This window comes from Erithacus rubecula (assembly GCF_903797595.1).
Source record: "Erithacus rubecula genome assembly, chromosome: 12".
Taxonomy (NCBI): Eukaryota; Metazoa; Chordata; class Aves; order Passeriformes; family Muscicapidae; genus Erithacus; species Erithacus rubecula.
Window position 1 is genome coordinate 1,022,625 of NC_136664.1, and position 24,815 is coordinate 1,047,439.

General features: G+C 47.9%; 1 protein-coding gene across 2 annotated transcripts in view; it reads left to right on the forward strand.

Moving 5' to 3' along the window:
• Window positions 1-1,598: 1,598 nt before the first annotated feature.
• Window positions 1,599-24,815, forward strand: part of FANCA (FA complementation group A) — a 32,117-nt gene continuing 8,900 nt past the window's right edge. Inside the window, exons 1-29 of one of the 2 annotated variants that reach the window (XM_079316445.1) lie at window positions 1,599-1,652; window positions 2,019-2,128; window positions 3,006-3,078; window positions 3,232-3,374; window positions 3,677-3,772; window positions 5,371-5,444; window positions 6,432-6,547; window positions 7,147-7,229; window positions 7,659-7,692; window positions 9,921-9,987; window positions 10,720-10,832; window positions 11,455-11,531; window positions 11,995-12,136; window positions 12,666-12,799; window positions 13,694-13,804; window positions 14,194-14,289; window positions 14,404-14,463; window positions 15,173-15,261; window positions 15,670-15,730; window positions 15,823-15,872; window positions 16,907-16,983; window positions 19,229-19,333; window positions 19,842-19,984; window positions 20,434-20,504; window positions 21,492-21,591; window positions 22,401-22,600; window positions 22,732-22,828; window positions 23,034-23,210; window positions 24,202-24,275. In XM_079316445.1, coding sequence (XP_079172571.1) covers window positions 1,613-1,652; window positions 2,019-2,128; window positions 3,006-3,078; window positions 3,232-3,374; window positions 3,677-3,772; window positions 5,371-5,444; window positions 6,432-6,547; window positions 7,147-7,229; window positions 7,659-7,692; window positions 9,921-9,987; window positions 10,720-10,832; window positions 11,455-11,531; window positions 11,995-12,136; window positions 12,666-12,799; window positions 13,694-13,804; window positions 14,194-14,289; window positions 14,404-14,463; window positions 15,173-15,261; window positions 15,670-15,730; window positions 15,823-15,872; window positions 16,907-16,983; window positions 19,229-19,333; window positions 19,842-19,984; window positions 20,434-20,504; window positions 21,492-21,591; window positions 22,401-22,600; window positions 22,732-22,828; window positions 23,034-23,210; window positions 24,202-24,275 — 2,813 coding nt within the window. In that variant the 5' untranslated portion in view covers window positions 1,599-1,612. Of the gene's footprint in view, window positions 1,653-2,018; window positions 2,129-3,005; window positions 3,079-3,231; window positions 3,375-3,676; window positions 3,773-5,370; window positions 5,445-6,431; window positions 6,548-7,146; window positions 7,230-7,658; window positions 7,693-8,729; window positions 8,895-9,920; window positions 9,988-10,719; window positions 10,833-11,454; window positions 11,532-11,994; window positions 12,137-12,665; window positions 12,800-13,693; window positions 13,805-14,193; window positions 14,290-14,403; window positions 14,464-15,172; window positions 15,262-15,669; window positions 15,731-15,822; window positions 15,873-16,906; window positions 16,984-19,228; window positions 19,334-19,841; window positions 19,985-20,433; window positions 20,505-21,491; window positions 21,592-22,400; window positions 22,601-22,731; window positions 22,829-23,033; window positions 23,211-24,201; window positions 24,276-24,815 lie in introns of those variants that run through there. The other variant, XM_079316444.1, reaches the window with a different exon arrangement.

Genomic DNA, 24,815 nt, shown 5'->3' on the forward strand with positions numbered 1-24,815 from the left:
AGGGTTGGAATTCCTGGCTCCTGCAGTGTGGAGCAGGGAGCTGGGATGGAGGGCAGACAGAGCCCTTCCCCAGCCACCTGCAGCAGGTTTCCTCGTGGATGATCCATTCCTGTGGGTGCCAGCTCTCATATGCAAAAAAAATTCTTACAAAGCCACAGAAACCTGGGATGAGCACATGGAGCACCTGTGGGGTGGATGTGCCTCTCCTGCTTTCCCTCCATGCTGCCATAAACTGGGAACATGGAAGGAGGGAGCATTTTACTGGGCACTTTTCTCCTGCTGTATGCTGGCCTCAGATATGGCCAGAGTTTGAGGAGGGACACTCTGAGAGACACTTGGGGACATTTGTGATCACTTTAGAAGCATTTGAAACACTCTTGGGTCCCTCAGGGACACCATGAGGACCTTGGGGACACCATGAGGACCTGAAGGTCAGCCCTGGGAACTCCTTGAAGACCTTGAAGGCATTGCAAGGACCTTGGGAACACCCAAGGAATGAACTCCGGGAGTACTCTGGAAAGCCGAGCTCCAGGTTGGACACCTGCTGGGGCCAGTCGTGATGGGGAATCCCAAAATCTGGGGCTGACACAAACTTGCAGAGGGCATTGGGGGTTAAAGTGAATGTGACTCTGGCAAGGGTTCCCAGACTCGGTGGGATCCCAAGGCACTGTCCATGCTGGACACTGTGCTGGATCTGCCAGATCCTGGCATCATGTGCTGCTGACTCACACCCTGCCAGGCCAGCACCGCAATAAACCATCCACCAATAATAAATAAACCACCAATAAAACAAGTCAGTCCCAGCAGGAGCTGCTTCCTGGTGCTGGACTCACCCCGGGCACTTCATCTTCTCATAAAGATCCACCAGTGCTGCTCCAAGCCAAGGTGACCAACAGCAGTGGTGAAAATCCCACTGGGAATTCTGCTCTGCACCCTGTGAGACTTTGCAGCCATTCTGGACCTAAAGAGATCTGAAAAAGGGAGAGGGGTTTCGAACAAAGGCCTGGAGTGCCAGGACGAGGGGCAATGGATTCCCACTGCCAGAGGGCAGGGTTAGATGGGATACTGGGCAGGAATTCCTGCCTGTGAGGGTGGGCAGGCCCTGGCACAGGTGCCCAGAGCAGCTGTGGCTGCCCCTGGATCCCTGGCAGTGCCCAAGACCAGGCTGGAGAGGGCTTGGAGCACCTGGGACAGTGGACGGTGTCCCTGCCGTGACAGGGGGTGGAACGAGATGAGCTGTAATGCTCCTTCCCAGCACAAACCTTTCCCTTCCAGGGTCAGCAGCATCCTCACCGCTTACAACTGGCAGGGTCGGAGTTCCCCTTTGTGTCACTCACAGCCAGTGCGGAACGGGTCCCCTCACGGTGCCCGGCCCCCGTGTCTCCCCACATCCCTCCGTGTCCCGCCGCCCTTCCCAACATGGCAGCGCCCACCTCAGCCACCGCAGCGAGGGCGGCGGGGGCGGGACCACGCCGAGCTTCCAGCCAATGGCCAGAGGCGGCGGGATGAGAGAACCACCGCCCCTGCTCCCTTCCAGCCAATGGGCGAGGCGGGCTCAGCCGGCGGCAGCCAATGGCGGCGCGGGCCGGCGTGGCGGGAAGCGGCGGCCGCGATGGCGGGCGCGGGCGGGAGGAGCTGGCGGGACCTGCTCGGTACGTGAGGGCTGAGGCGGCCCCGGGGCGAACTCCGCGCTGGGCGCTCCCCGCGGGGACAGCGGAGGGGACGGGGGCGTCAATGTCCCCCCTCTGCCTTTGTACATCCCCTCTCTCTACCTGCACACAGCCCTCTCTCTCTGCCCCCGTGTCCCGCTCCATACATCCCTCACAGCCTTCCTCAAAGCCCCGGTACACAACATCTGCCTTCTACACCTCCCTGTGCTCCCGTACACAACATCTGCCCTCATGTCCCCGGTATATTCTCCTCACACCCCGCTCTGCCCTCATCCCCCAGCAGCAGGGAGCGGGCGGTGATTTCGGGGTGCCCTGGGAACAGCCTGGTCCATAAACCCAAACTTTCAGCAGGGAGAGCCAGGAAGAGGAAAAGCGCCTTTGGGAGCGAAGGCGAGCTGCGGGAAGCGGCTCTGCGGCTGCTGGATCGGCACCAGAACCTGGCTGCCCTCCTGCTGGAGGTACGAACGGGACCGCTCAGGTGTCCTGGCTGCGACACTGCGACATCCCAGCTGGAGGTGGCTGTGCAGTCAATGTCCCTGGAATGCAATTTTCCATGATACACGGGGAAAAAAAAATAACGGGAGTAAGATGAAAGCTCTGTGTTGCAGAAATGAGATTGTTATTTCTTTTCCATCAATGTTTTACAGATTAAAAATGGCTAAGCATGGTTTGGATTTGGGATAAAGGGAAATCCGGTACATTTTCCTTTGAGTCAGAGCTGGCTTCATGTGAATCTAGGGAAGACAATTCAGGAGAGACTTGGCTTTTCTCTGAATTACCAGCCATGTCTGACTGTCTTCATGGCAGCCTTATCTTGAGCCACTGTTGTGATTCTGCCACGTTCTCCCTCTCCTCACACACTGATTTTATAGCTACAACAGGTAATGCAAATATCTCCCATAGTTCAGGATCAATGCAAATATTTCCCATAGTTCAGGATCTGTCTATCTCTAGAGAATATTCCCCTTTATAAAAAGAAAAAGAGGATTTAACTAGAAAAATGATCCAACATTTGGACACGTTTCATCAAATATTTATGGTCTCATGACTTCACAGAAAGGACTTGAAAGGTAAGGATTATAGAAATTCTGCTCCTGGTGCTGCTGCTGAGTTGTTTGGTCCCTGGGGGTGAGGAACTTTGACCTATATATAATTTTTTCTGCATAAACTGACAATAACTAAACACAAATCTCTTCTAAGGTGAAATCTGTGCTTTTCCTTCCCATGTGGGAGCTCCGTGTTAATTTTACTTCAGTTGCTCCAGCAGTGCAGGGATAGGTGTGTAAATGTGTGTGACAGACATCTAAGGGTTTTATGGCTTTATTTGGTTTCCAGGTGGGAGATTCAGCCAAGCCAGGTGTGCAGGATGGGGCAGAGCACCAGGGACTGTCACCAGAGTCATTTATAGGTGAGCATCTCCCACACCAGATGTGGGGAAGCGCTTTTCCTCAACACTGAATTTTTTGCCTTTATGTGCAACCCCAGTTTTGCTTTCTTTTCATTGCTCTGGTGTTGTTTCTTGCCTGGTGATGACAGCCTTCTGCTGTGCTGTTGTGTTTAGTCTCTGTTCTGCAGGAACAGGCCTCCAAACTGGGTGTGCCCACAGCGACCTTGGCAGCCAAAAATGCTGTCACCAACATGGAGCAGATCTGCCAGGATTCTGCCAGCCCCTCAAGAGTCCCACTGCTGAACTCTGACCAGAGAGTAAGGGGAAAGCTTTATCTTTAATTTATCAACAAAACAGCACTGTTAGGTTTGGCTTTAAGCCCAGTTTACCTGCTCTAATTAAGCCCCAAACACGAGCAGAAAATTATTCACTGAACTTTTCAATTTGCTTGCAGAAGTACAAGATGTATAAGAAGAGAATTTTAGGTCTTTCCCTTGAATTCTCTCCATCATTTGACCCTTTAAAAAGCAGCAAACAAGGCAAAGCAACAAATTCTTTTACTGAGAGTGTGTTGTTCACAAAGGGAATTATTTCTGCTTCATTTCTGGGGTGATGCCAGAAGAGGTTGTCCTGCTTGCTTCAGACTGTGAAGGATTTGCTGGCAAACAACATGTTCTGTCGTTCCCTCTTCTGCCAGGAAATGTGGAAAATGAAGGTGAGAACTCATGGAGAAACATTGTGGTGTTACAGGCCGTGAGGTTTCATCCATGGAATGTGGCATCTCTGAATTCCTGAGAATGACTGGTTGTCCTGACCTTCCAAAAGCATGAGCTGAATTACAGATGGTGGGGTGGTTTTTTGGTTGTTTTGTTTATTTTAGAGCAAATTCAGTGGGAACTTCCTTGTCTCTGCAGTGGGCTTTGCTTTTTCAACTCAGTCAAGGTTTGGAATTATTTAGATTATAGGGGCTGGTTTTGGGGTGTTCTCCAGGTCCAGTGCAGAAAATCCCAGCTGACTGTGGGGTGGCACAGTCCCAGAGCCCTTCATGTGCTTTGCCAGCAATATTCCAAATGTCTTTGGCATCCTGGTTCTCTGCTTTATTTACCTGGGAATGGTGATAAGACAAAGTGAGGTCACAGAGAAAGAAACCAGATAGCAGATAACAGCTTGTGCTGCCTCACAAATGGGATGTCTTGATTTCATTTGGGTGAATTTTGTGGAGACAAGTGCTGCTGTGAGTGGAGTTAAGGGCTTTTTATGAGTGGGACAGTTCTGATTCCTCACTGCTCTCATGGGAAAGGAGGAAAAGGCTGATCTGCCCAGATAAAGGGCTGTGCCCTGGTCTCAAATATCCTCTCCTGAGCTGAAAATAGAACCTGTGTGTTTCACAGGCTGATTAAGATCTCCTGGTCCTGGGGATAAGTGAGAGATAACTGTAAGTGAGGGTGTTACAGTAAGAATTAGGTTGTGGAGACAAAGTCTGTGGGGGAGTTTGGGGTCAGGGTGTGAGGCAGCTGCTGGCCATTGCAGAAAGCTGCTGGGCCTTTGGCTTTTCCCTGTGCCCAAGGCTCCCAAACCCTCTTCCTTCTCAGGGTGGGAAGGTTTTGTGAAGGTGTTGGTTCTGCCTGGGATGATCAGAAGCTGCTGCTGCTGTACCTTTCCCCTGCCAGGTGCACCCTGCAGTGCTGTTTTGCTGGCTCAGGACTTTCCTGGATGTGCTGTTCTGGGCAGGAGCTGTAAAGGATGTTACAGGGTCCACACAGGAGCAGTGCCTGGTGCAGATTTTTGTTCATTTTTCCTTTGTGCCCATCAGCCTTTCTACCTGGATGATTGCAGAGTCTCTCCCTGGAGTCTCCTGCAATCCCAGCTCTATTGGAATATGGATTTGAGAGTGGCAGCCTTGTTCCACAGAGACTAATAAACAGTTAACAGACTAAAAGACAATTCTTTAATCTGGATCTGGATCTGCATTAACAAGACCTGAAACTCAGTTGTGTTATCTGTTTCCTGGGATATCCCTGCTCCTTTAAATCTGTAGAATCAGCATTATTCCAGAGGGAAAAGATGAATATATTCATTACTTCTCCATGAAAATTTAAAACGATGATCTCTCTACAACACTAAACCACCCAAAATGTCTAGGAAATATAATCTCCCATCACCAGGTACTTCCTGTGCTTTCAATTTTAAATCTTAACCACTTCTGGATAGTTGGGATAAACAGAACCTAGCTTTATTTTTGGTGTATCACCTGCAATAGCCAGATGTTGAGTGCACAGTGCAGGCTGTGAGCTGATGGTGGCATCTCCTCAGGAACCCCCAGTGCTGGAAGTCGTGTGGCACCTGCACAGCAGGGACATCACTGGCCTGCCAGAGCTGCTGGAGAGGTGAGCTGGCCTCTGGGGCTTTGCAGATGTAGCTGATCTCCTAAAGCCTATTGAAACATAATCAGGGATTAGTCATGAGTATTCTGGACTCAGGATATAGTCAGGTGCTGGCAAGGGATCAGATTAGCAGGATTTAGGAGCTGCTGTGGGTTTGGGGGGGTTACTCTGGGGTAATTAGCCCAGTTTAGGTGTGGTGGCTCCTCTTTGGTGTCCACCAGCTGGACTTGAGAAAAAGCCCTGCTCTGCAGAAGGTGGGTGCTTCCATCTTCACAAAATCTGAAACTTTTTTGGTCTGGCAGAGTTAATCTCCAGAGAATTGTTAGTCTAAGAATTTTGGTTTTTGTTTTTTGCCCCCAATGAGTCCAAGACCAAATTGGGCAGGGCTTGGAGCAACCTGATCTAGTGAAAGGTGTCCCTACCTAAGCAGAGGGTGAAGCAAGATGAACATTTGAACCCAAACCATTCCATTATTCTGTGATACAGAACTAACAACTCCCCCATTTGTGAAGTTCAGGTTGTCTCCTTATTGTGTCAATGGGATTTCCCAGTGATCTTCCAGACTTCTGATATTGGTTTGCTTGTCTGTTCACAATTAAAACAATTTAAGGGAACCAAAGGCAATATTAAGAATTTAATTTCTTTTTTGAAGCATTTTTGTCCAAGTGCCTTAGAAATTGAAACTGAAGTTCTCTATAGAGGTTTCTCAATGGAAACACTTTCGTGTCAGAGATGAGGAACTACTTGGATGCACAATTTCACACACATTTTTCCTTTGTGTGTGTGCTGCAGGATCTTTTTATAAAGCAAATAATATAAAAAGCAACTGTTTGTAGAGCAAATGTGCTGGTGCAGATTAAATAAATGAAGTGACACATTTAGGGCAGAGTGCACAGGTGGCTCTTCCCCAAGCCCAGAGGATGGTGGTGGAGACAGCCAAGCTTTCCAGCAACCAGGAGGGACTGAACTGAAGGTGTTTGTGTGTTGCAGGAGCCCAGCAGGCCCAGCAGCAGTGGAGTGGCTCTGCAGCAGCCTCTGTGGCCTCTGTGAGCAGGTTGGGGACATCCCCAGTGGGGACACGGAGCTGGCACGACGCCTTCTGTCAGGCAAGGCCCAGGGCAGCACCTCAGAGGTGTAACAGCACAAAAGCCTAATTTCTGTCTCACCTCATTTCTCTGGGGAATGTATTTTTTTATATGTTTGGCAATTTTAGCAAATGTTCTCCCTTTAAAAAATAATTGGTTTGAATTTTCCCATCCCTTGGAGTTATGGTAACTCAAATGTAGTTGTGAGGGGAGTGGTTCAGGGATGATACACTGGCACTGTGACACTCTGCAGTCTCAGGGAGATTTTTGGGCCAGAAATATTTCAGAGTTCCATTTCCCTCCTGTCAATTTCTGTTATTTATTTTCTTAGTTTATTTAAGAAAAAATCCCTCCAGTGTCTGAGTGTCATCAGCTGCAGCTGGTCAAGTACAGCCCCTCTGAGTTCTGCAAAGGTCATGGAGCACAACTGCCAATTCTTTAGACTTTGTAATCCTTGAAATTCTGAATTCTTTTTCCTGGAAATAGTTTTACTCCAAGGCAGTAAATAATTCCTGCTGAGTGGAGGCTTTTCAGAAACTGTTGGGACAGGTGGGAGGGGAAGGAGAGGTGACCTGTGTGCAAAGGGAATGCTGTGACACCAATTCCTTCTTGATCTGCAGACTTTGCCATCGTGTTTCTTCAGAATGGCTTTGAGCAGGCTTCAGAGCTGGGCAGGAAGGTGGAATTCCAGAAGGTTGCCTATGTAAGGACAAAATGGACCTGGTTGCAATTGGTGCTTTCATAAAGCAATTCCATTAATCTCTGGCTCTTGCTGGGTACAAATAATTCAGAGCTTGGAGCTTCAAGGCTGTACAGGTGCTGGAGTGGGGGAATGGTGAAACCAGAATTGAGATTTTTTTTGTATGAAGAATTGCTCCAAGGTGGGACATCAAGGGGTTTTTAAACTTCCTTTCACCTGGATTGCTTGGGTGTTCCATTTGAATATGAGACATGGAATGCTGTAAGGTTGGAAAATGCTGCCCTTCTGTCTATTTTATCTGTCCTATTGCAGAGCCTGAGGTCAAAGTGAAGCTTTAAGAGGGACAAAAACTCTTTGAGTCAGTTTACTTTTTCTGCATTGAACTGCAGCTCTTTGAAACTCTAAATCCCTTAATTTGTCAATTTTGAACAGATCTGCCGTGCTGTCTTACAGAGAATGCTGGCATGTGAGTATTGCTGTGATCTCAGCTTTGTGCAGCCACTGCTGCTTCCAAGACTTCTATTCCTTGCTCACTGCTGAATCCCTAAGGAGAAATCCTTTGCCTGGCTGCTTTGTCTGTGCTGTTGTGCATAATATTTATGTCACTGATTTTATTTGCCTCTGCTTTCCCTGTCGTTCTCCTAAAGCGTCTCCAGACACTGCAGGTAATTTCTTGCCTTTTATGATCCCTTTTTTTTCTGCTCTCAGTTGTAACATCATATAGATGCCTGACCCTATTTCATAATTTTTATCAGGTTTGCTTGGAAGCAGGTGGAGCACAGAGGTTAGGCCAGGATCAGCTTTGCTGCTTAGATTAAATTAAACTTTGAATTGAGCGATTTTGCTGACTCACCGTTTGGATTTGCAGGCTAATGTTTTCTGAAACCTCTATTTTTGTGCTGAGCAAAGACATCTAGTGTAGGTGTGTAGTCTTTAAACAGCAGTGTCCATGAACTGCAACGTGCCTGCCCTGGCCTGAGCTGCCCTGTGCCTCTGCTGAGGGCTCAGTGCAGCAGTGCCTGATTTACCAGCAAATCCTGACTCACAAAGACCAAACACATTCACACGGGGGTTATTTTTGTCCTGTGTCACAGCTGATCCTCACGGGGAGATGCTGTACCTGCTCTTGTCACATTCCTTACAGCCCTCACAGCCCTGGCTGGTGTCACCTGAGTGTGCAGCTGCTGTCACTCCTGTCTCCTTAGTGACAGCACTTCCCTGCTTTCCTTGCTGGCCCCTTTCCTTCTTGGCTGCTGCAGAGGCTGCTGCTTTCTCTCTGCTGTAAGGTGACCCCATCCCAGACCATGACACCTCCCCTCCATCCCTGTGGGCACTGCCCCAGCCCCATCCTTTGCCCCAGGTCTTGCAGGGATCACTGCCTGTACACAGAAATGCCTCACACACCTCGTGAGTTCTTCTAAAAAGGGAAAGCTGAGAGAGAAATGCTTTATTATTTAACATGTATGAATCCCATCTCAGGTGGCCCTTTAACAGCTGAAAACCAGCCCTTCTCAGCAGAGGAGTAGGGATTTTGGAGGAGGAGGAGCAGGCTGTTGGCAGGCAGACAGGAGTCTGCATCCTGCTCTTCATTTGCCCTTGCTGTTTGCACAGCCTGCACTGCCACACTCGCAGCCTGCCTGCCTGCAAAATGCATTGCATGAGGTTTATGTCAGATATTTTATTAGTCCATACTTTTGGGTCACCTTTGAGGAGGTCTCACTTCATTAATCTTTGGAGAACATTAGGATTTTTAATGTAAAAGAGTTCCTTATTAGTGAAGACCTTCACAGGAGGAGAAGGACAGGCTGGGAGTAGCATGGGAGCAATGTGTTCACTGCAATGATCTGGCAGTGCTGAACTGCTGTGCCTGAAGATAAGCTGAGTTTATCTCCTTTGCTTTATTCTCCCCTACTTAACCTTAAAGTATTCCTCAGCAGAGAGGAGAGTGTTACATCCTAAAGCTGTGGTGGCATGTGAGGGATGTCTGGTTCTCTGTTTCGCTGCCCCTGCTCAGTAAATTTTCTTTTCAGGGTTTTTTCCTTAGCAAAATGATTGGAACACACAAACCAAGCTCCTTTATCAGCTGAAAGAGGAGGGTTTTCAAGGCAGGGTGGCACAAAGCAGAAGTGCTGCTGCAGCAGACTGCAAAGCAAAGGCTTTCCCAGTCTGTGGGCTCAGAGTGCTGTGGGCTGATCGTCAAGACAACGGAGCTGCCAACCTGTTCCATCCCTACCCCGTCCTTCTGGGGAAAATCCAGCTTTTGTAAAGGAATTCCTGCTATGCAAATGGCACATTACAAACGGCTCTGCCCTTTGTTGGGAGCTGGTTTGCAGGGTGGTTAATTCAGCTTGTGCAAATCCCTGCCTCAGACACGATGCTCACGCTCACAGATGCATTAGGGTCGGGTTTGGAAATGAAATACTGATTTATATTCATTTTTAGACAGCTTCATTACTAGCATGTTCTTGGGAATGCTTTTAAATTGGTTCAAGGTCAGTAGTAATAGTTTCTGAGTCTCTGTGTCACTTTGGAGAAAATCTGGGAAGAATTTAGCACTGCTGAGTGGCTTCTCACATTTCCCCAGCGGGGTCACCTTTGCAAAGGGGCACAAATTGCTCATTCTTGTTAGTTCCCATGTGGGGTTTAGTGCCATGGTTCTTTTCTCACTGGGTTTTTGTGTGTTTTGGGGTCCAGGGGTGCTTGATGCTGTTGGTAAAGAGAAGCAGGAAGATGTTTCCATGGTGCAAGCTGTGAGGTTCTGGTAAGAAACGTTCCAAACTGTCAGGAGGAGGTTTTTATCCACTGTTACACTTCTTACTGAAATAGGAGGAATGTTGTGGGGTGTTTTTTACTTATTTACACACCTCCCACCCCTCCCAGTACTACTTGTGCTTGGTATTCTGTGCTAATAAAATATGTGCAGACAAAAGTGCTTGTAAAAAAGATAAGGGCCAGGTAGAAAAGTGGGTTCTGGCAGTGCTGATGCCAACCCTGGACCTCCCTCTTGTCATGCCAAAAATTCCCCATCAAGTTTTCTCACTGCCTCTGACCAGAAACAACTGTAAGGTGAAATTATCTCCAATTCCTGCTTCCAAACTTGTTTTATTTTATTGCTTTGTGCTTGTCACCTTCAGACTCATGCAGGGATACCTCTTAGACTCTCATTTGTAAATCTGATAACTACATAATGGTTGAGTAACCATTAGTTGTTTGTTTTTTAAATACACACAAAAAAGCAGCAATTTAAATACATACAAAAATGTGGCAATTTGAGAAGGTGGATGTAGAATAAAAATAAGTAATTTACCCTAAGCTGCACCTGGTTGTTCCTATTTCATGATCAGCTGGTGGATCATGTATTGTCAGTACCTGGCTGATTATAATGAATCAGTACCTGGTTGATTATAATGAATCAGTACCTGGTTGATTATAATGAATCAGGACCTGGCTGATCACCTGGCTATTGTTTCTGCTATTTCCTTTTCCTTTACAGGCTGAATGTCTTCAACGTGTCCCTTTATGGAAGTGTGGCTCACCCAGATTCCTTGAGGCAGTTTTTCAGACACACCCTGACTGAGGTTCTCACCTACAACCCCGTGCTGAAAGGTGGGAATGGGCAGGGACAGGTCTCCAGGTGTCTCCAGGTGTCTCCAGGTGTGTCCAGGTGTGTCCAGAGCTCTGTCCCACACTGAGTGGGGCCCAGCCTGGAGGACCCAGAGCCGGAGCAGCCTCTAGACCTCTCTATTAGCAGGGTGCCAAATCAGGCCAAAAAAAGTCATCTGAGGGTCATAATTCAGGGCAAAATTTTGGGTAGGAAGGTTCTAATCCCAGACCAGTAATTGTGAAGCTTGATGTTTTTAGGAAGAAATATGTTTGAGCTATGAAATCTCTGGTAAAATCCCCACAAGCTGTGATCTGGAGCTGCTTGTCTGTTGTGTGGGAGAGCTGTGTCATTGCTGGCTCCCAGATGAAAGAGGTTAATGAGGGAAAAGCTGATTCCTTGCTGATTCTCTGTGCATGTGCCATGTCAGCCTAAGCACATGTGATCTTAAAAACAGCTCTGGGGTGACAGTGCCACAATGGAATGGCCCAGACCTTGTGCCATGTTCCAAAGACAAATGGGAGACACAGTTCCACTGGGCAGTTTTTAATGGCTGCACAAGGGAAACTGAAGTGTTTTGGGTTTATTTTAAAGCCTGCTGCTGAGGTTTTCTCTTTGTGGGTGCAGTTTCTGATGCCATCCAGATGCAGAAGGAGTGGAGTTTTACCAGGACTTGTCCCCTGCTCACTGCTCTGTTTCGCAAGGTACATCTGCCTGGTGTCCCTCAGAAAACTTTATTATGTTGGGTTTATATCCACTGAAATACCTGAAATCAGATTATTGGAAACCAACTGAAATACCTGAAATCAGGTTGTTGGAAATTAGTGCAACATTATCCAGCTGCAGAATCCAAACCAGTCACCAGAAACTCTGGGAGGAGGAAGCAAGAAGAAAAAGAACTACAGTGGTTTTTGCTAGTGCAAAGCTCTTAATGAGAGCAAAGATGCTCACTGGAGATGAGAATTTTCACTGGTAGCATGGATTCTGAAAGAATTGGAGTTTTTCTGTTTATTGTAGCTGGTGCTGCTTTCAGTCCAGGCTGGGAATCTGATCCAAAAGCTTCAGGATAGCTTGTAAAAGTAACAGCAAAGCCTGTCAGTCTTGCCTGTGTGCCCCTTTCTCGTGGCTGTGTGTCCCAGCTAACAGGAATTGCTGTCACTCCTCCAGCTGCTGGTGGCATTCAGTGTGAAGGAGTCCATCTGCCAGCTGCAGCAAGTCCTGGAGACCCACGAGGTGAACTGGCAGCACGTGCTGTCCTGTGTGTCCACGCTGGTGGTGTGCCAGGCTGAGGCTGAGCAGCTCTTCAAGGGTAGGTGGGCACTGCCAGCCTGGTGTGTGGGCACTGCCAGCCTGGTGTGTGCCCCTGCTGCTGGGCTGGGGGCCAGGGGAGTCATCCATGGGGGCTGTCTGGGCTTCCTGCATGGAAAAGAGCAGCAGCACATCTGCTTTTCAGGCTTTCCTTGTCTGTGGTGATGTGAATGCCAGGCCTCGTGCCTGCCACTTCTCAAACTTTGTGTACAGGGTGGTTGATTGATAATTACATTCATTATTAATTGGTGCAGTGATTACTGAACCTTAGTTCTAGCTCACCTTTGCTAGAAGAGCTTGTTTGTGAGAATTCCTTACTAATTATCCCACTGCTGGACTCACTGCAGGGAATCCAAGTGTATTTGACAGTTGAAAATGCATAAAAAAATAAAATCAAACCCCAGAGGTTCTCCAGGCTGCAATACACCTCCTGCCTTGTGTTTTATCACAGATATTTGTCTTCATGTACTGCAGAAAGTGCAGCACTGTTGTCAGGAGCAAAGTGTGAGGTTACTGCTTTGTGTTCCTAGATCTACTGAGCCATCTCCTGCTAAAGGCCTTTGGGAATTATGACATGGAAAATATGATCACTGCCTTCCTGATTGCTCGCCAGGCTGCTCTGGAGGGCCCTGCTGTCTTCATGCCTTACTCTGAGTGGTTTAAGGTAAAACTGAGTGAGGCCTGGCTGCTGAGCTGTGTTTTAATTGTGTGAGGCAACCTGTGCATAAGCAATGTTCTGCTGTGTGCAGAAAGCCTTGTTCCAGACAGGATAACCAGGAATGAGAAGGGGGAAGAAAAAAAAAAAAAAAAAAAGTACAAGTGATTGTACTGATATTAGGAATGATTGCATATTTATTACTGCCTTTGTGTCTGCAAAGAATAAATTTATTTGGCTGTCCCCAGTTTTCCCTGCTTTCATCTTTTAAGTCCACCTCTCCTGTTGTAGTTATTTGCTAGGAATGCAGACATGTAATTCCTGTTATTATCATCATCTTGGATGGATTTCAGTGTCTTGATAAGCAGCAATGTTGTTATTGCATAAGTTGGGGGTTATGGCAGAGGAAGCATTCCTGTTTCCTGGAGGTTTGCATGCAGCTGTAATTGCTGTGTTTGACCTTACAGATAATTGCTTGTTGCTTTTAACTATGAACAGGAGGGTATTTTAGGGATGCAAATCTCCACATAAATTCAACCTGGAAATTCCTTTGTATGAGTTTGCAAATTTGAGCCCAGCTTTGGCTGATAGAGCATCCAGGAGGTATCAGGAGGTAAACTGGTTGTGTTCTCTGTAGTCTCAGACTGGTTCTTTTCCTCAGAATACTCAGATAAACCTGTGTGGAAGGTGTCCCTGCCCATGGCAGGGGATGTAGATAATCTCAAAGATCCCTCCTATCCAAACCATTCCATGATTCTATAAACTTTCTCTGGAGATTTTTCTTCAGGAAGATTCTCCTGACAGAAATGGGATGTTTGGGATTGCTGTGCTCAGTTATGGCACTGCTTGGATGAGGATTCTCTCCACACTGAGAGTCTTATTTGCCATTTTCCCCTGTTTCAGGCCTCCTTTGGGAATGCTGGTGGCCAGCATGGGAGCAGCAAGAAATCTCTGGTGTTCCTCTTTGAGTTCCTGTCAGAGCTGGTGCCCTTTGAAGCTGCACCATACCTGAAGGTGAGAAGGTGCTGGCAGAGATGATTTTCAGGTCCAGAACTGCCCCAAAGTGATTTTGTGCCTTTCAGTAGGTTCAGCTCATTATAAATGTTGTTATAGTAATTGCATTACTTCTGGTTCATTATTCAAACCCTTTTCTTCCTGAAATAAGGAAGGACAAGATTCTTTTATTGATGGGGAGAATTCCTTTCATGGAATTAAGTTTAAGCACTTCACTGATTGGTTGGTTTGTTGTTGGGAAAATTATTTCAGTTACCATGAAAATGATTGATCCTTAACCAGCAACAATTCCTTCTTTGGGGAATATGTGAGGTAAGCATTAATCAGAATTAATTAGTTAGAATTTTACCTGGATTTCCCGTAACAATCTTGTGATTTTCACATTTCAGGTGCACATCATGTACCCACCTTTTGTGCCCAGCAAACACAGGTCCCTGCTGGTGGAGTACATCACTCTGGCTAAAACACGACTGGCCGACCTCAAGGTCAGCAAACACTGTCTGTTTTGGGAGGAATTCTCTGTGGATCTGTGGATTTTGTGTTTGTGGATCTGTCAAACCTTGCTGTGTGTGACCAGCTGCACCTCTGCCCTCACACAGGTGGCCATAGAGGACATGGGGCTCTATGAAGACCTCTCTGCCACTGATGAGGCTGTGCAGGTACTGCTGCCCTGTCCCCCACTTTTCTCATCAGCCACATCCCTTTTCCTCTGGGAAAGCTCTGAGGTTATCAGCCTCCCTGCCATGCCAAAGCTGAGTGTGCTGCCAAGTCTCTCCAGCTTCAGCCAGGGGGTTTTAGTGGCCATAAATACAAAATCTCCCCAGTTCTCATGGAAACTGGGGTCACATTTTATAGGTATCTTGAAGCACTTCATCTCTGTGGTGTGGGACCAAAGTGTGGATGCTCAAAGGAGATTTGGGGATGGAATGCAGATTCACACTGCACAATTTGGGTAATAACAGTTATTTATAAGGAAGTGTTTGGCTTTATTACTCCTTCCTACACTTTGATCAGAGGAAGAGGCCTCACATGATTACATGAAATACAGACTGCAGGCAGGGTAGCTGAATATAATACAAGAAACCAAATCCTGTGATGAACTCATAGGCATAGGCAAAGATTTGATTTAATTTTTCCATGTTTGATCTGGTTTTTAGTTGAGCAACTTGTTGCAGCTTGAGGTGTCTTACAACTCAAACAAGAGAAACCCGGGGTGTCAGTGCCTCTGCCTGCAGGCACAGGCTGGAAGTGGAGATGATGTGTCTTAATTCTACATGTACAGCTAAAATAAAATCACAGAACAGAAGAGGTAAATCTATCACCACCTTTGATTTCTCACATCTTTCTCTCATTCCTGGTGTGAGGCAGCCCCAGGCCCAGGCACTCCGTGATGTTGAAAAGGCCCTTCAGATATTTGAGAACACAAGGAAGATCCCAACCTCTGTGATAGAAGCCAGGTACTGTGTGCTTTGCAGCTCCTCCTGGGCTTAGCAGCAATAATAATAGTAATAATAATAATAATAGCTACAACAATAATTGTAGTCTGTGTCAAAATAAGGAAGCAAGAAAAGCTGAGGATGTGAGCAAGGGAGGTTTGGGGAAGTTCTTCCCACTTCCTGAGGAGTCATCTTAATAGAGGATATTTGTGGGGAGAGTGAAAAGGCACATTCCCCTGTGCAAAAGAAGGCCAAAATTATTATAATAAAAAGCAAAATGAAAGAAATTAAAAGCCATTGGCTAATCTGAAGCTGGTTTGTCTGTGATCGTTCATGTTCATTTGCAGGACCCAAATTAACTCCTGAGGTGTGGAGTTGGCACTTTGGACCTTTGGCATTGTTAATACTTTGCTCTGTTTATTTTCTCAGCATTTTCAGGCGACCCTATTACACTTCCTGGTTCCTTCCAGCTTTGCTCAGGCCCCGTGTGGTCAGTATTTGGCTTTTTTCTCTGCCCCTCCCATTAGCTGTGTGTTTGTACACAGATAATTTGCCCCTGACCTGCCTTTTCCTCTCTTGCAGCTCCCTAAAACCCCAGATGGACACATGGCTTTTATAGACTGCTTAAAGAGGTATTCAGGCATCCCAGTGTTGTTTTCTGTGCTGCTGGGCTTTCCTTTTGGGACATTTGATATCAGATTATCAGAGGCTTTGACACCTGGTTACAACCAACCTCTTGGCAGGGCTTGGTGGCCCAGGTCTGGGGCTTGCAGGTTGTGCATGAAGGAGTTTATCTGTGTAGTCCTCAGGTCTGCAATTAATCCTCTGGCTACTGTGAAATCATTATTTAGGAATCCCTCTGGCTCCAGGCCAGGTACATTTTCATGCAAATCTTGAAGGATGGAGCTGAATAGAAAATTTCTCCTGGAATATGAGCTCCCTTTGTGAGGGGATAAGGGGGGAGTGAAAGATGAGACTTAAATGTCTGTTAATGCTCAAGGGGCAGCAGGATGATGCCCCAGGAGGACACAGCTCCTCTCAGGACTCCAGCTTGCCCTGCATTCATGTTTAAAAGTGCTTTTCTGCACTGCAGGAACAGCTTCAGTTTGCATCCAGTAGTTCCTCTGTAACCTCTCATGAAGGAAGAATGTTTGCAACACTGCCTGCAAATGAGGTGCTTGGCCCTGCCTTGTCATTCCAGCCTGGCTCTGAAATTAAAGGCTGGATCATTTAGTGAAATTAAAGTTGTGAGAGGAGCAGCTGAGTTCTGGGGAGCCCTGTGGGATGAAGCAGTGAGTGCCTGCCCTGCAGTGAGGTCACACCTTGGGCTCAGCACGTTCAGGTTTTACATCTGTGAGTGCTGCATCTCACAGCTCACACTCTTATGGGATCTTGGACATCAACCAGCTATGAAATTAATTAAAACATTAATTAATAACACATACAGTATTGGGTTTGTGTGTGCTGCACGTGTGCAATGCTGCTGTGAGAGCCTTGGATAGAAATCTCTGCCCCTCGTGTCAGATGATTAAAAATCCTTCAGATGATGCTCTTTATGCTTCAGAGTCCCTCTAATTACATTTCATGGAAGGGCTGTTGTTTGTGCTAATTTAATAAAGCTGCAGTTTGTGGATAGGCAGGATAATAAATCTCTTCTTTTTCACAGAGCTGATAAAATACCTTCAAACCTGTACTCCACATACCTGCAAGCCTGTCATGCTATGAAAGAGAAGGTCTTACAAGGTAAAAAATACATTTACTTATGGATCAATAGAAAATGCTAATTTTGCCCTCCCAAATTGAAAAATTTCAAAGATTTATGGCTGAATAAGTATTTAATCCATAACAAGAAGTGTTATGTCCTTTATGTTATATTGAGGTGTTAAATTCTTACTCCTGCAATGATTTTTTTTCTGCCAGCCCTGCTTGGGTGGGATTTTTGCAGTCCCTGGGAGCCCTGTGCTGTGCTGAGGCTGCAGATGATGCCTGAGCCTGAGCTGGCTGAATTCCACCTCCAGCACCTTTCCATGAATCAGCGTTTGCAGCCTGAGCTGCTCAGGGCTGGGAGTCTGCTGTGCTGGGATCCTGCTCTGCTGATCCCTTGTGCAATGACACTTGTGCTGTCTGAACTGCTGGCATCCTCTTTTAAGAGGGGATTAGGGAGATCTGGGGGGGCAGGAGGGGCTGGGAAAGGGATTGCAGCTCCTGGTTTATAGTGTTGGAGTGGGAGGTGATTTTGGGTCCCATCGCTGCAGCTTTGCTGGGGCAGGGTTATGGATATTTAATGAGGGTATTTAATGAGTGTATTTAATGAGGGTATTTAATGAGGATATTTAATGAGCTGTGCTGTCTCTGTCAGCAAGTGGGTGTTTCAAACACACCTTCCAATGGTTTACTCCCAATGGAAAGGTCAGGCTGGGGAGCAGAGATGTTTCCCAGAGCGTGGTGGGGATAAGTTACAGATTCATTCTCTGACTATGGAGATAAATCTGTAGCCAAGTAGCCAATCCTAGTAGCCAATCCTAGTGGCCAAGGGGCCCTTGGAGCTTTGTGGAGATGCTGGGGAGGCGTGGCAGAGCCGTCCCCGCAGATGTGCAGCAGGCTGGGCTGGCTGCGGGGCGGGGTCCCTGCGGTGTGTGGTCCCTGTGGGGTGTGGTCCCAGCTGGGTGGGGTCCCTGCAGGGTGTGGTCCCCGCGGGGTGTGGTCCCTGCGGGGTGTGGTCCCCGCTGGGTGGGGTCCCCGCTGGGTGTGGTCCCTGCGGTGTGTGGTCCCTGCAGGGTGTGGTCCCTGCGGGGTGTGGTCCCTGCAGGGTGTGGTCCCTGCAGGGTGTGGTCCCTGCAGGGTGGGGTCCCTGCAGGGTGTGGTCCCAGCTGGGTGGGGTCCCTGCATGGTGGGGTCCCCGCGGGGTGGGGTCCCAGCTGGGTGGGGTCCCTGCAGGGTGTGGTCCCCGCGGGGTGTGGTCCTTGCGGGGTGTGGTCCCTGCAGGGCGGGGTCCCTGCGGGGCGGGGTCCCTGCGGGGTGTGGTCCCTGCAGGGTGTGGTCCCTGCGGGGTGGGGTCCGTGCATGGTGGGGTCCCCGCTGGGTGGGGTCCCCGCTGGGCGGGGTCCCTGCGGGGTGTGGTCCCTGCATGGTGGGGTCCCCGCGGGGTGGGGTCCCTGCGGGGTGTGGTCCTTGCGGGGTGTGGTCCCTGCGGGGTGTGGTCCCTGCGGGGTGGGGTCCCCGCGGGCCGGGCTGCAGCTCCGCGGGGCTCCCTGCGCTGCCACTGACCTCTAGTGGCACTGCCCGGGCCCTGTGCCACCCTCCTGAGCAGCCCCAGCCTGTCCCCTGCTGTCCCCTGCTGTCCCCTGTCCCCAGACAGGATTTATGGCAGCCCAAACCCCATTGCCACTGCTCACACACAGGTGACTCCAACACGTTATTTTACAGCCAGTATTAATTTCAGCCTTTGTTATTTGCTGTTCTTGCTCCTGGGTGGTTTGTTCCTGGCCCCTGTATAAGAAGCTGTTCCTGTTTAATGGACTCTGGGGGGTTTTGGGGCTGTGGCAGTCGCTGGTGGCATCTCCTTATAGTGGTAAAAGGAATTTCCTTTTGTTCCTTCTCTTAAACAAAAAGCCAGAGTAACGTGGGACATCTGGAGAAGCTGATGATGTATCCATGCTGTCATGTCTGTCTCTGCTCTCTGAGCCTGACTCCAGTCTTGAGGACAGCAGATGTTTCTGTGAGGGGCAGAGCTAAAGGCAGTGGGAAGAAAACTCTGAAAACAGAACTTTTTTGCCTCTCATCTTTAAAAACTCAATTCCTTTTTTGCTACTAGGCATAAACCCATACATTATTAACTAAATAGCAGATTCTGAGTTTGAAAACAAAGCTCTCTGTGTGGCAGACTGACAGTTTGGGGTTTTGTTAGAGCTTCAGGAAAAGTAAATTCTCCTTCTACAGAAAGTGCACGCAGAGATTGCTGAATGCATTTCCTCTCCTCTTTGTCTAGATGACTCCAGAGCAGAACCCAGCCATTCCAAAGAGCCTTTGGAGCAGCTGAGGGCTGAACTAGCTGAGCTCAGGACTCTGGTAGTGGACCAGGCTCAGTGGGAAGGTATGAGGAAGCTGCTTCTCATTGACTGTCCCAAAAGCTGCCTGAATAAAGTGTGGCTGGTGCTGGCCAAGAAGCACAGCAGGAGTTTATTGCCACTGGTACCTGAAGCTGATAATCCTCCAAAGCTGATAATCCTTCCTGCTATGAATATGTACATTTTAATGTCTGATGTATTCCCATGCTTTATTTGGGGTTTATCTTTGTGAGAATCACACTAATCTCTGCCCCACTCCAGGGGTTCACCTGGTGGCTCAGCTTCTTTTGGAAAGTGTTTTCCTCCCTGGTGTGAAAGCTGTTCCTGAGGTTTTGGTAATAGTGCTGGGAAACAATAATGCTGCTGATGCTGATCCACTGTGTCCCAGCCAACTTTTTTTGCTTATTAAAGCTTTTCCTAACATACTTTTGACTCTGATTAAAGTTTGTATTTAGCTTGTTCCTGCTTCTCTGGGGGGTTGCAAATGTTTCATGCCTGCTGTCCTGATTCCCCTGTCCTGTCCCCTCCCTGCAGATGTGGCAGCTCAGATTGCCCTGGTTTCAGACAGACTCCGAGGTGTCCTGGGTGCCAGCAGTGAGGAAGATGAAGCTGCTCCTTTGAATTCCCCAATCCAAGTGGCTGTCCCTGCCCCCAGGCTGGCACCCTGCCACCAGAGTGTGAGTACCATCCGGGAGGGGCTGGGCAGGGGAAAATGCATCTGCACAGAAGGTGAGAAAGGTTTCTTTGTCTGCTGAGAGCAGGAAATACACTTCTCCTTTTGTCTCCCTTATCCTGCCCTGCTCAGACCATTCATGTGTTTAAAATCACCTGGAAGTTGCTGGTTCTGGAGATATTTTCTACCAGAGCTCTCCTGTGATGAACAAGGCTTTCCTCAACAGCCTTGTCTGGGGGTTTGTTGTGTACTGGACTTAATTTTCCATCCTTAGAGTCAGTGGATCTGTACAACTTGTAGTGAATCTCATTAACCAGTTTGTTTCCTTGTTTTCATGTCAGGAAATGGAAATATATACAAAGCTGAAAACTGGGTTTGGGTATCCAGCCTGACAAGCAGGAATTAGCAGTGTGGGTTTTATTCCAGGTTTATTCCTGGTGCTTTTTATTTCAGGTTGTTGATCTTCTGCTGACATCATTCTGCCAAACCCTGCTAGCTGCTTCCTCTTTTAACCCTCCTGACAGGTAAGATGGGAGTCAAAGAGTAGGAGAACCAAAATTGGGTGATAACCAGAATTCCAGCACTTGTGCAGGGCTGAGGAGGGAATTTGGGTGTTCATACCCCCAGTGCCAGACTGGCAGCTGTAGGTGAAGTATCTGTACCACAGGAATTAATGCACTGTGAGCTACAGCAGTAAATAAAACATGTTTTTTCCCCGTTGTTGCAGATCCCTTCAGCAAAGTGGCCTTTGGTTCTGAAAGGGATTAAGCCCCCCAGAAGCAGTGCCCGGTGTTCCAGCCCAGCAGTGGGGATGGCAGTGAAGCCAATCCCTTTTGTCTGCAATTCCTTCCCCCTGGCAAGGACTGGGCTGTGTTCTGGCCTGGCTGGGGAGCAGAGGCAGCACTGCCCTGCCCCTGGGAGCACTCCTGGATGTAGCAGAGCCTGTAAACATTATGGGCAACGTGTCAGTGGAAAATCACTTTGTTGGGCAACAACGACGTGCTGAGGAGCTGGCTGGGATCCCAGCCAAGGCAGCAGGGCATCCTTCCCTCTCTTGCACTGCTCTGCCCTGGAGCAGATGAATCACTGTGAGAAACCCCACTGAAAAGTCGCTGTGACAAACAAGAGTCCCAGGAAATGGTGTCTAAACACAACTCCCACCCAATCTCTTATGGGGAGGGCTGTTTCTGTTATCTGGGTGGGGAAATCCTTCCCTGCTTTGTCACAGCAATTCCTCCTTGCTTTGTTTTTCCATCCCATTTATTGCTCTGCCCCTGTTTGCCCTGTGCCCCAGGCAGCTCCTCCCTTTGCCCTTCTGAGATGACAACAAGTATTTGAGATGCCATCCCTGTCTATAGCTACCCCAAAATTGCCCCTTCCTTTGAGCCCGTGGATAATTGTGCTGTGTTTACAGACAAACATGGAACAGCTCCAGGGTGTTGAAGCACTTTTAATTACACATTCCTGTGCTGGGGATAAATGCAATGAGCCTGTGGTTTCCCCTTGTGCAGGCAGGGCCCGTGCCTCTCCTGGGTGGTGAAGATGATGTGTGGACACAGGAATCTCCTGCCTGCACTCCTGGGCAGGCTCTGCCAGCTTATTTATCATCAGGTCAGTTTTCCAGCCAGGAATCCTGCAGTGCTAAAGGTCATCCTCATCCATTTCCTGACCTGAGGGGCATGGACCTGCACTGTGCAGGGACACCACTGCCCTCCAGGCTTCCAAAAAATACCCTGCTTTGCTCAAAGAGTATGAAGCTGCCCTCAGGAATGTGAGGAGGATTTTTCCCTACAGAAATGCTACTTGAGGAAGGTTAATGCATTCTGAGACGTTTTAACAGGAGCTAAAATAGGCAAGTTTAGGAAAGAGACAAAAGAAAAATGGTAGAGTGCTTCATTCCTAAGCTTCCACCTTGAATAATTCAGCTGTAAAAATTTAAAAATAAAATTAAAAGCACTATCTGGGCTGCAGCAGAGCATGGTTTTGTTATTGAAGAATTTCTTGGTTTATTTCCTATATCCTGTGGTGTTGCAAGGGTGAAAATAAGAGGCTGATAGACTAAATTTGCTGTCAGGGAAGCAAAGAAGCCTCGGGAATCCCAAAATCTGAATTAACAGTGAATTATTCCAAGTTGCTGTATTACAGAAACCTCCAGTTCTGCTGTGGGCTGTCTCTCATCTGCTCAATTTTTGCTCCACAACTGGTGAGCAGAAACAGTGTCCCCTCAGTTCTTTCTCTCAGAAAGGTGTTTTGGTACAAAATGTTACAACAACACAAGTGAAGTATTACAGTATCAAGACTGAAATTTTAAAATGTTGCAATGAGGCAAAATGTAAGAATATTAAAAATGAAATGTCAAAAAATTACCAAAAATGTCTGCCCTGCTCTTCACTTATTTCTCTTCATTTATTTTCTTCCAGGGTCCTTCACTGGATGCTGCTCATATTTTAGGACTGGCAGCTTTTGTGGTCCACTTAAGTGAATGCAGAGCTTTAATTCCTGGAGTGGAAGCCAATTTTGGGGTTTCTCAGGCTGTTCCTGGAAAGGCCCTTTCTGTTTCAGAGTACTGGAGCTCCTTGCTCGTGTGCAGGACAGAAGAGTCATTTGCCTTCTGCTTGAGGTGAGATGGGGCACCCACCCCCTCCCTGCTCCCCCAGGTTTTTGGGATGCTGGGAAAGCTCCTGTGGAGAATTTCCAGAGTTTGTGGAGGTGGTTGAACCAACCAGACAATGGAGTTCTTTTCTCTCTCAGGTTTTGTACTGCAGCAGCAGCTTATCTGATGTGCAAGTTTTCATCCTGTTCTCATGAAGATTTTTGTGCCTTGATTCCTCCTGGCCTGATTAAAAAGGTAAAAAGTTTTGCTATAACTCATGAGAAAGTTCAGTCTCAATCCAATTCCCTGCTGCACTTAACACCTAGAAAACAGTGTGGAAACACATTTGTGTGCCCTCCCCTCTTGGTGCCTCTGCTTGCTGGGCAGTTCCACAGCAGCAGAGGTGGCTCTGGGCCAGGTTCTGTGCCAGCCACGTGCAGGATGTGATGTTTTGTTGCAGCTGCAGTACCTGGTGCCACGGCTGAGCTTGGAAGCTCGGGGAGTCCTGTGTGAGGAGCCCAAAACTGCCCTGAGCTGGAGCTGCCTGTCCTGCCCCTCTCTGAGCTACAGCAGAGCCAGCCTGTGCTTGTGGAAGCAAGCAGGCTTCCAAGAGCTCTTGAAGGAAAAGGCATTCCAGGTACAAATCTTTGCCATCACCCAAATTCACCCTCTAATTCTCACTTTTTTTAGATCTGCCCTTTGCAATTTCCTTATTGGTGATCAAAGGCTTCCTAAGAACTTAATGCCTGAAAGAGCTAAATGCCTGAAAAGTTGTCTGACAGCTGAGTCATGGGGGTGCTGGTGTTGTTTGATGGGGATGATAAGGTAGAAAGAGAAAACCAGAGGTAAAACTTTTGTGTCCTACTTCTTGGAAAAGCAGGAATCTTGGCAAGCTACAGAAGCTCAGGAGCTGCAGAGCAAAGGCCTGCCCATCACCCTGGCTCCCTGCTGTGCTCTCTGTGAAGTGATGGAGAGGCAAATAACTGGAAATCCTTGCTTTTCTGGTGCTAAATGCCAATGTTCCCCTGTGCACCTTGGCTCAGCCTCCCTCAAACCATCTCAGCTATTCCCTTTGTACCACCCTTGCAAAGTCTCTGATTTGACAGACTCTCTTTTTTTAACCTACTTCCTCTAAAAACCAGTTTGTCTTTGTGCAGAGGAGTTTGTGGTGTTCCTAGAATGACTCCTTGTGCTTGGCTGGCTCAGTGTCCAGGGCTGGAACACCCCTGTGTTATATCCTCTCTTTGATGCTCACACAGCCTGTCTGACTGAGGTGCTTGGCTCATTTTACCTTTTTTTCTAATAACACACGTTCACCCTGGTGTCTGTGCTTGGGGGTGATGAGTGTGTTTGGAAATGTCAAAGGGGTGGGTGTGGGTCAGAAAGGCTTTATGGGGTTTCCATGAATTTTTGAAGTCCAGTAGGGTTTTAGCTTGAATTTTTTTAGAAGAGAAACAACACAGGAACTTCCTTGGGTTGATGTCTCTTGTTTCATGTCTCTTAATCCACATGGGATTGTGTCTGGAGATGAAATGAAAGTGGGTTTTATGCTGGGCAGCAGGTGGCTGTTCTGCATGAGTTATTTCCCTTCCTGTTCTTCCCTGCTCCTAAATCCTGGCTTTTCCCAGCTATCTTTCAGAGAGTGGCTGCTGATGGAGCTGGAAGTGTGCCCTGAAAAGGACATTCTGTCTGCTTCAGAGAGGTAAGGGCCAAGAGGCTCTGCTGGAAAGGGAATAGTCCAAGAGTCTCCCATCAAAATTAGGGAAAAGCACTGAAGATCAGGAAGTAAATAAACAGTTGCTGCAGGATACAAATGCCTGTTGCCTGCTGTGGTTTATCCTGAGTTCAGGCACTGCTGGAATGAGGTGTGTGTGTGTTTTTACTTGAGGAAGGCCAGGTTGGACAGGGCTTGGAGCAACCTGGTCTGCTGGAAGGTGTCCCTGCCCATGGCAGGGGGTGGGACAGGATGGGCTTTAGGGTCATTTCCAACCCAAACCATCCCATGGTTCTGTGAGGCTCACCCTGCATGTGCAGCCCTTCCAAATCACTTGTCATAAACCCTCCCTGTTTCTGGAAGCCAGAGCTGGGTGGGGTCTGCTGGAGGACTCCTCATGTCTGTACTTACATGGTGCTTTTATCTGAGCACACATCACTCCTCACTCTTGATGTGTGAGCTTCCATTTACATCAAGGGAAGGGCACCATTCCAACAGATTTCCCATCTCCTCCTTTTCCATACTGCA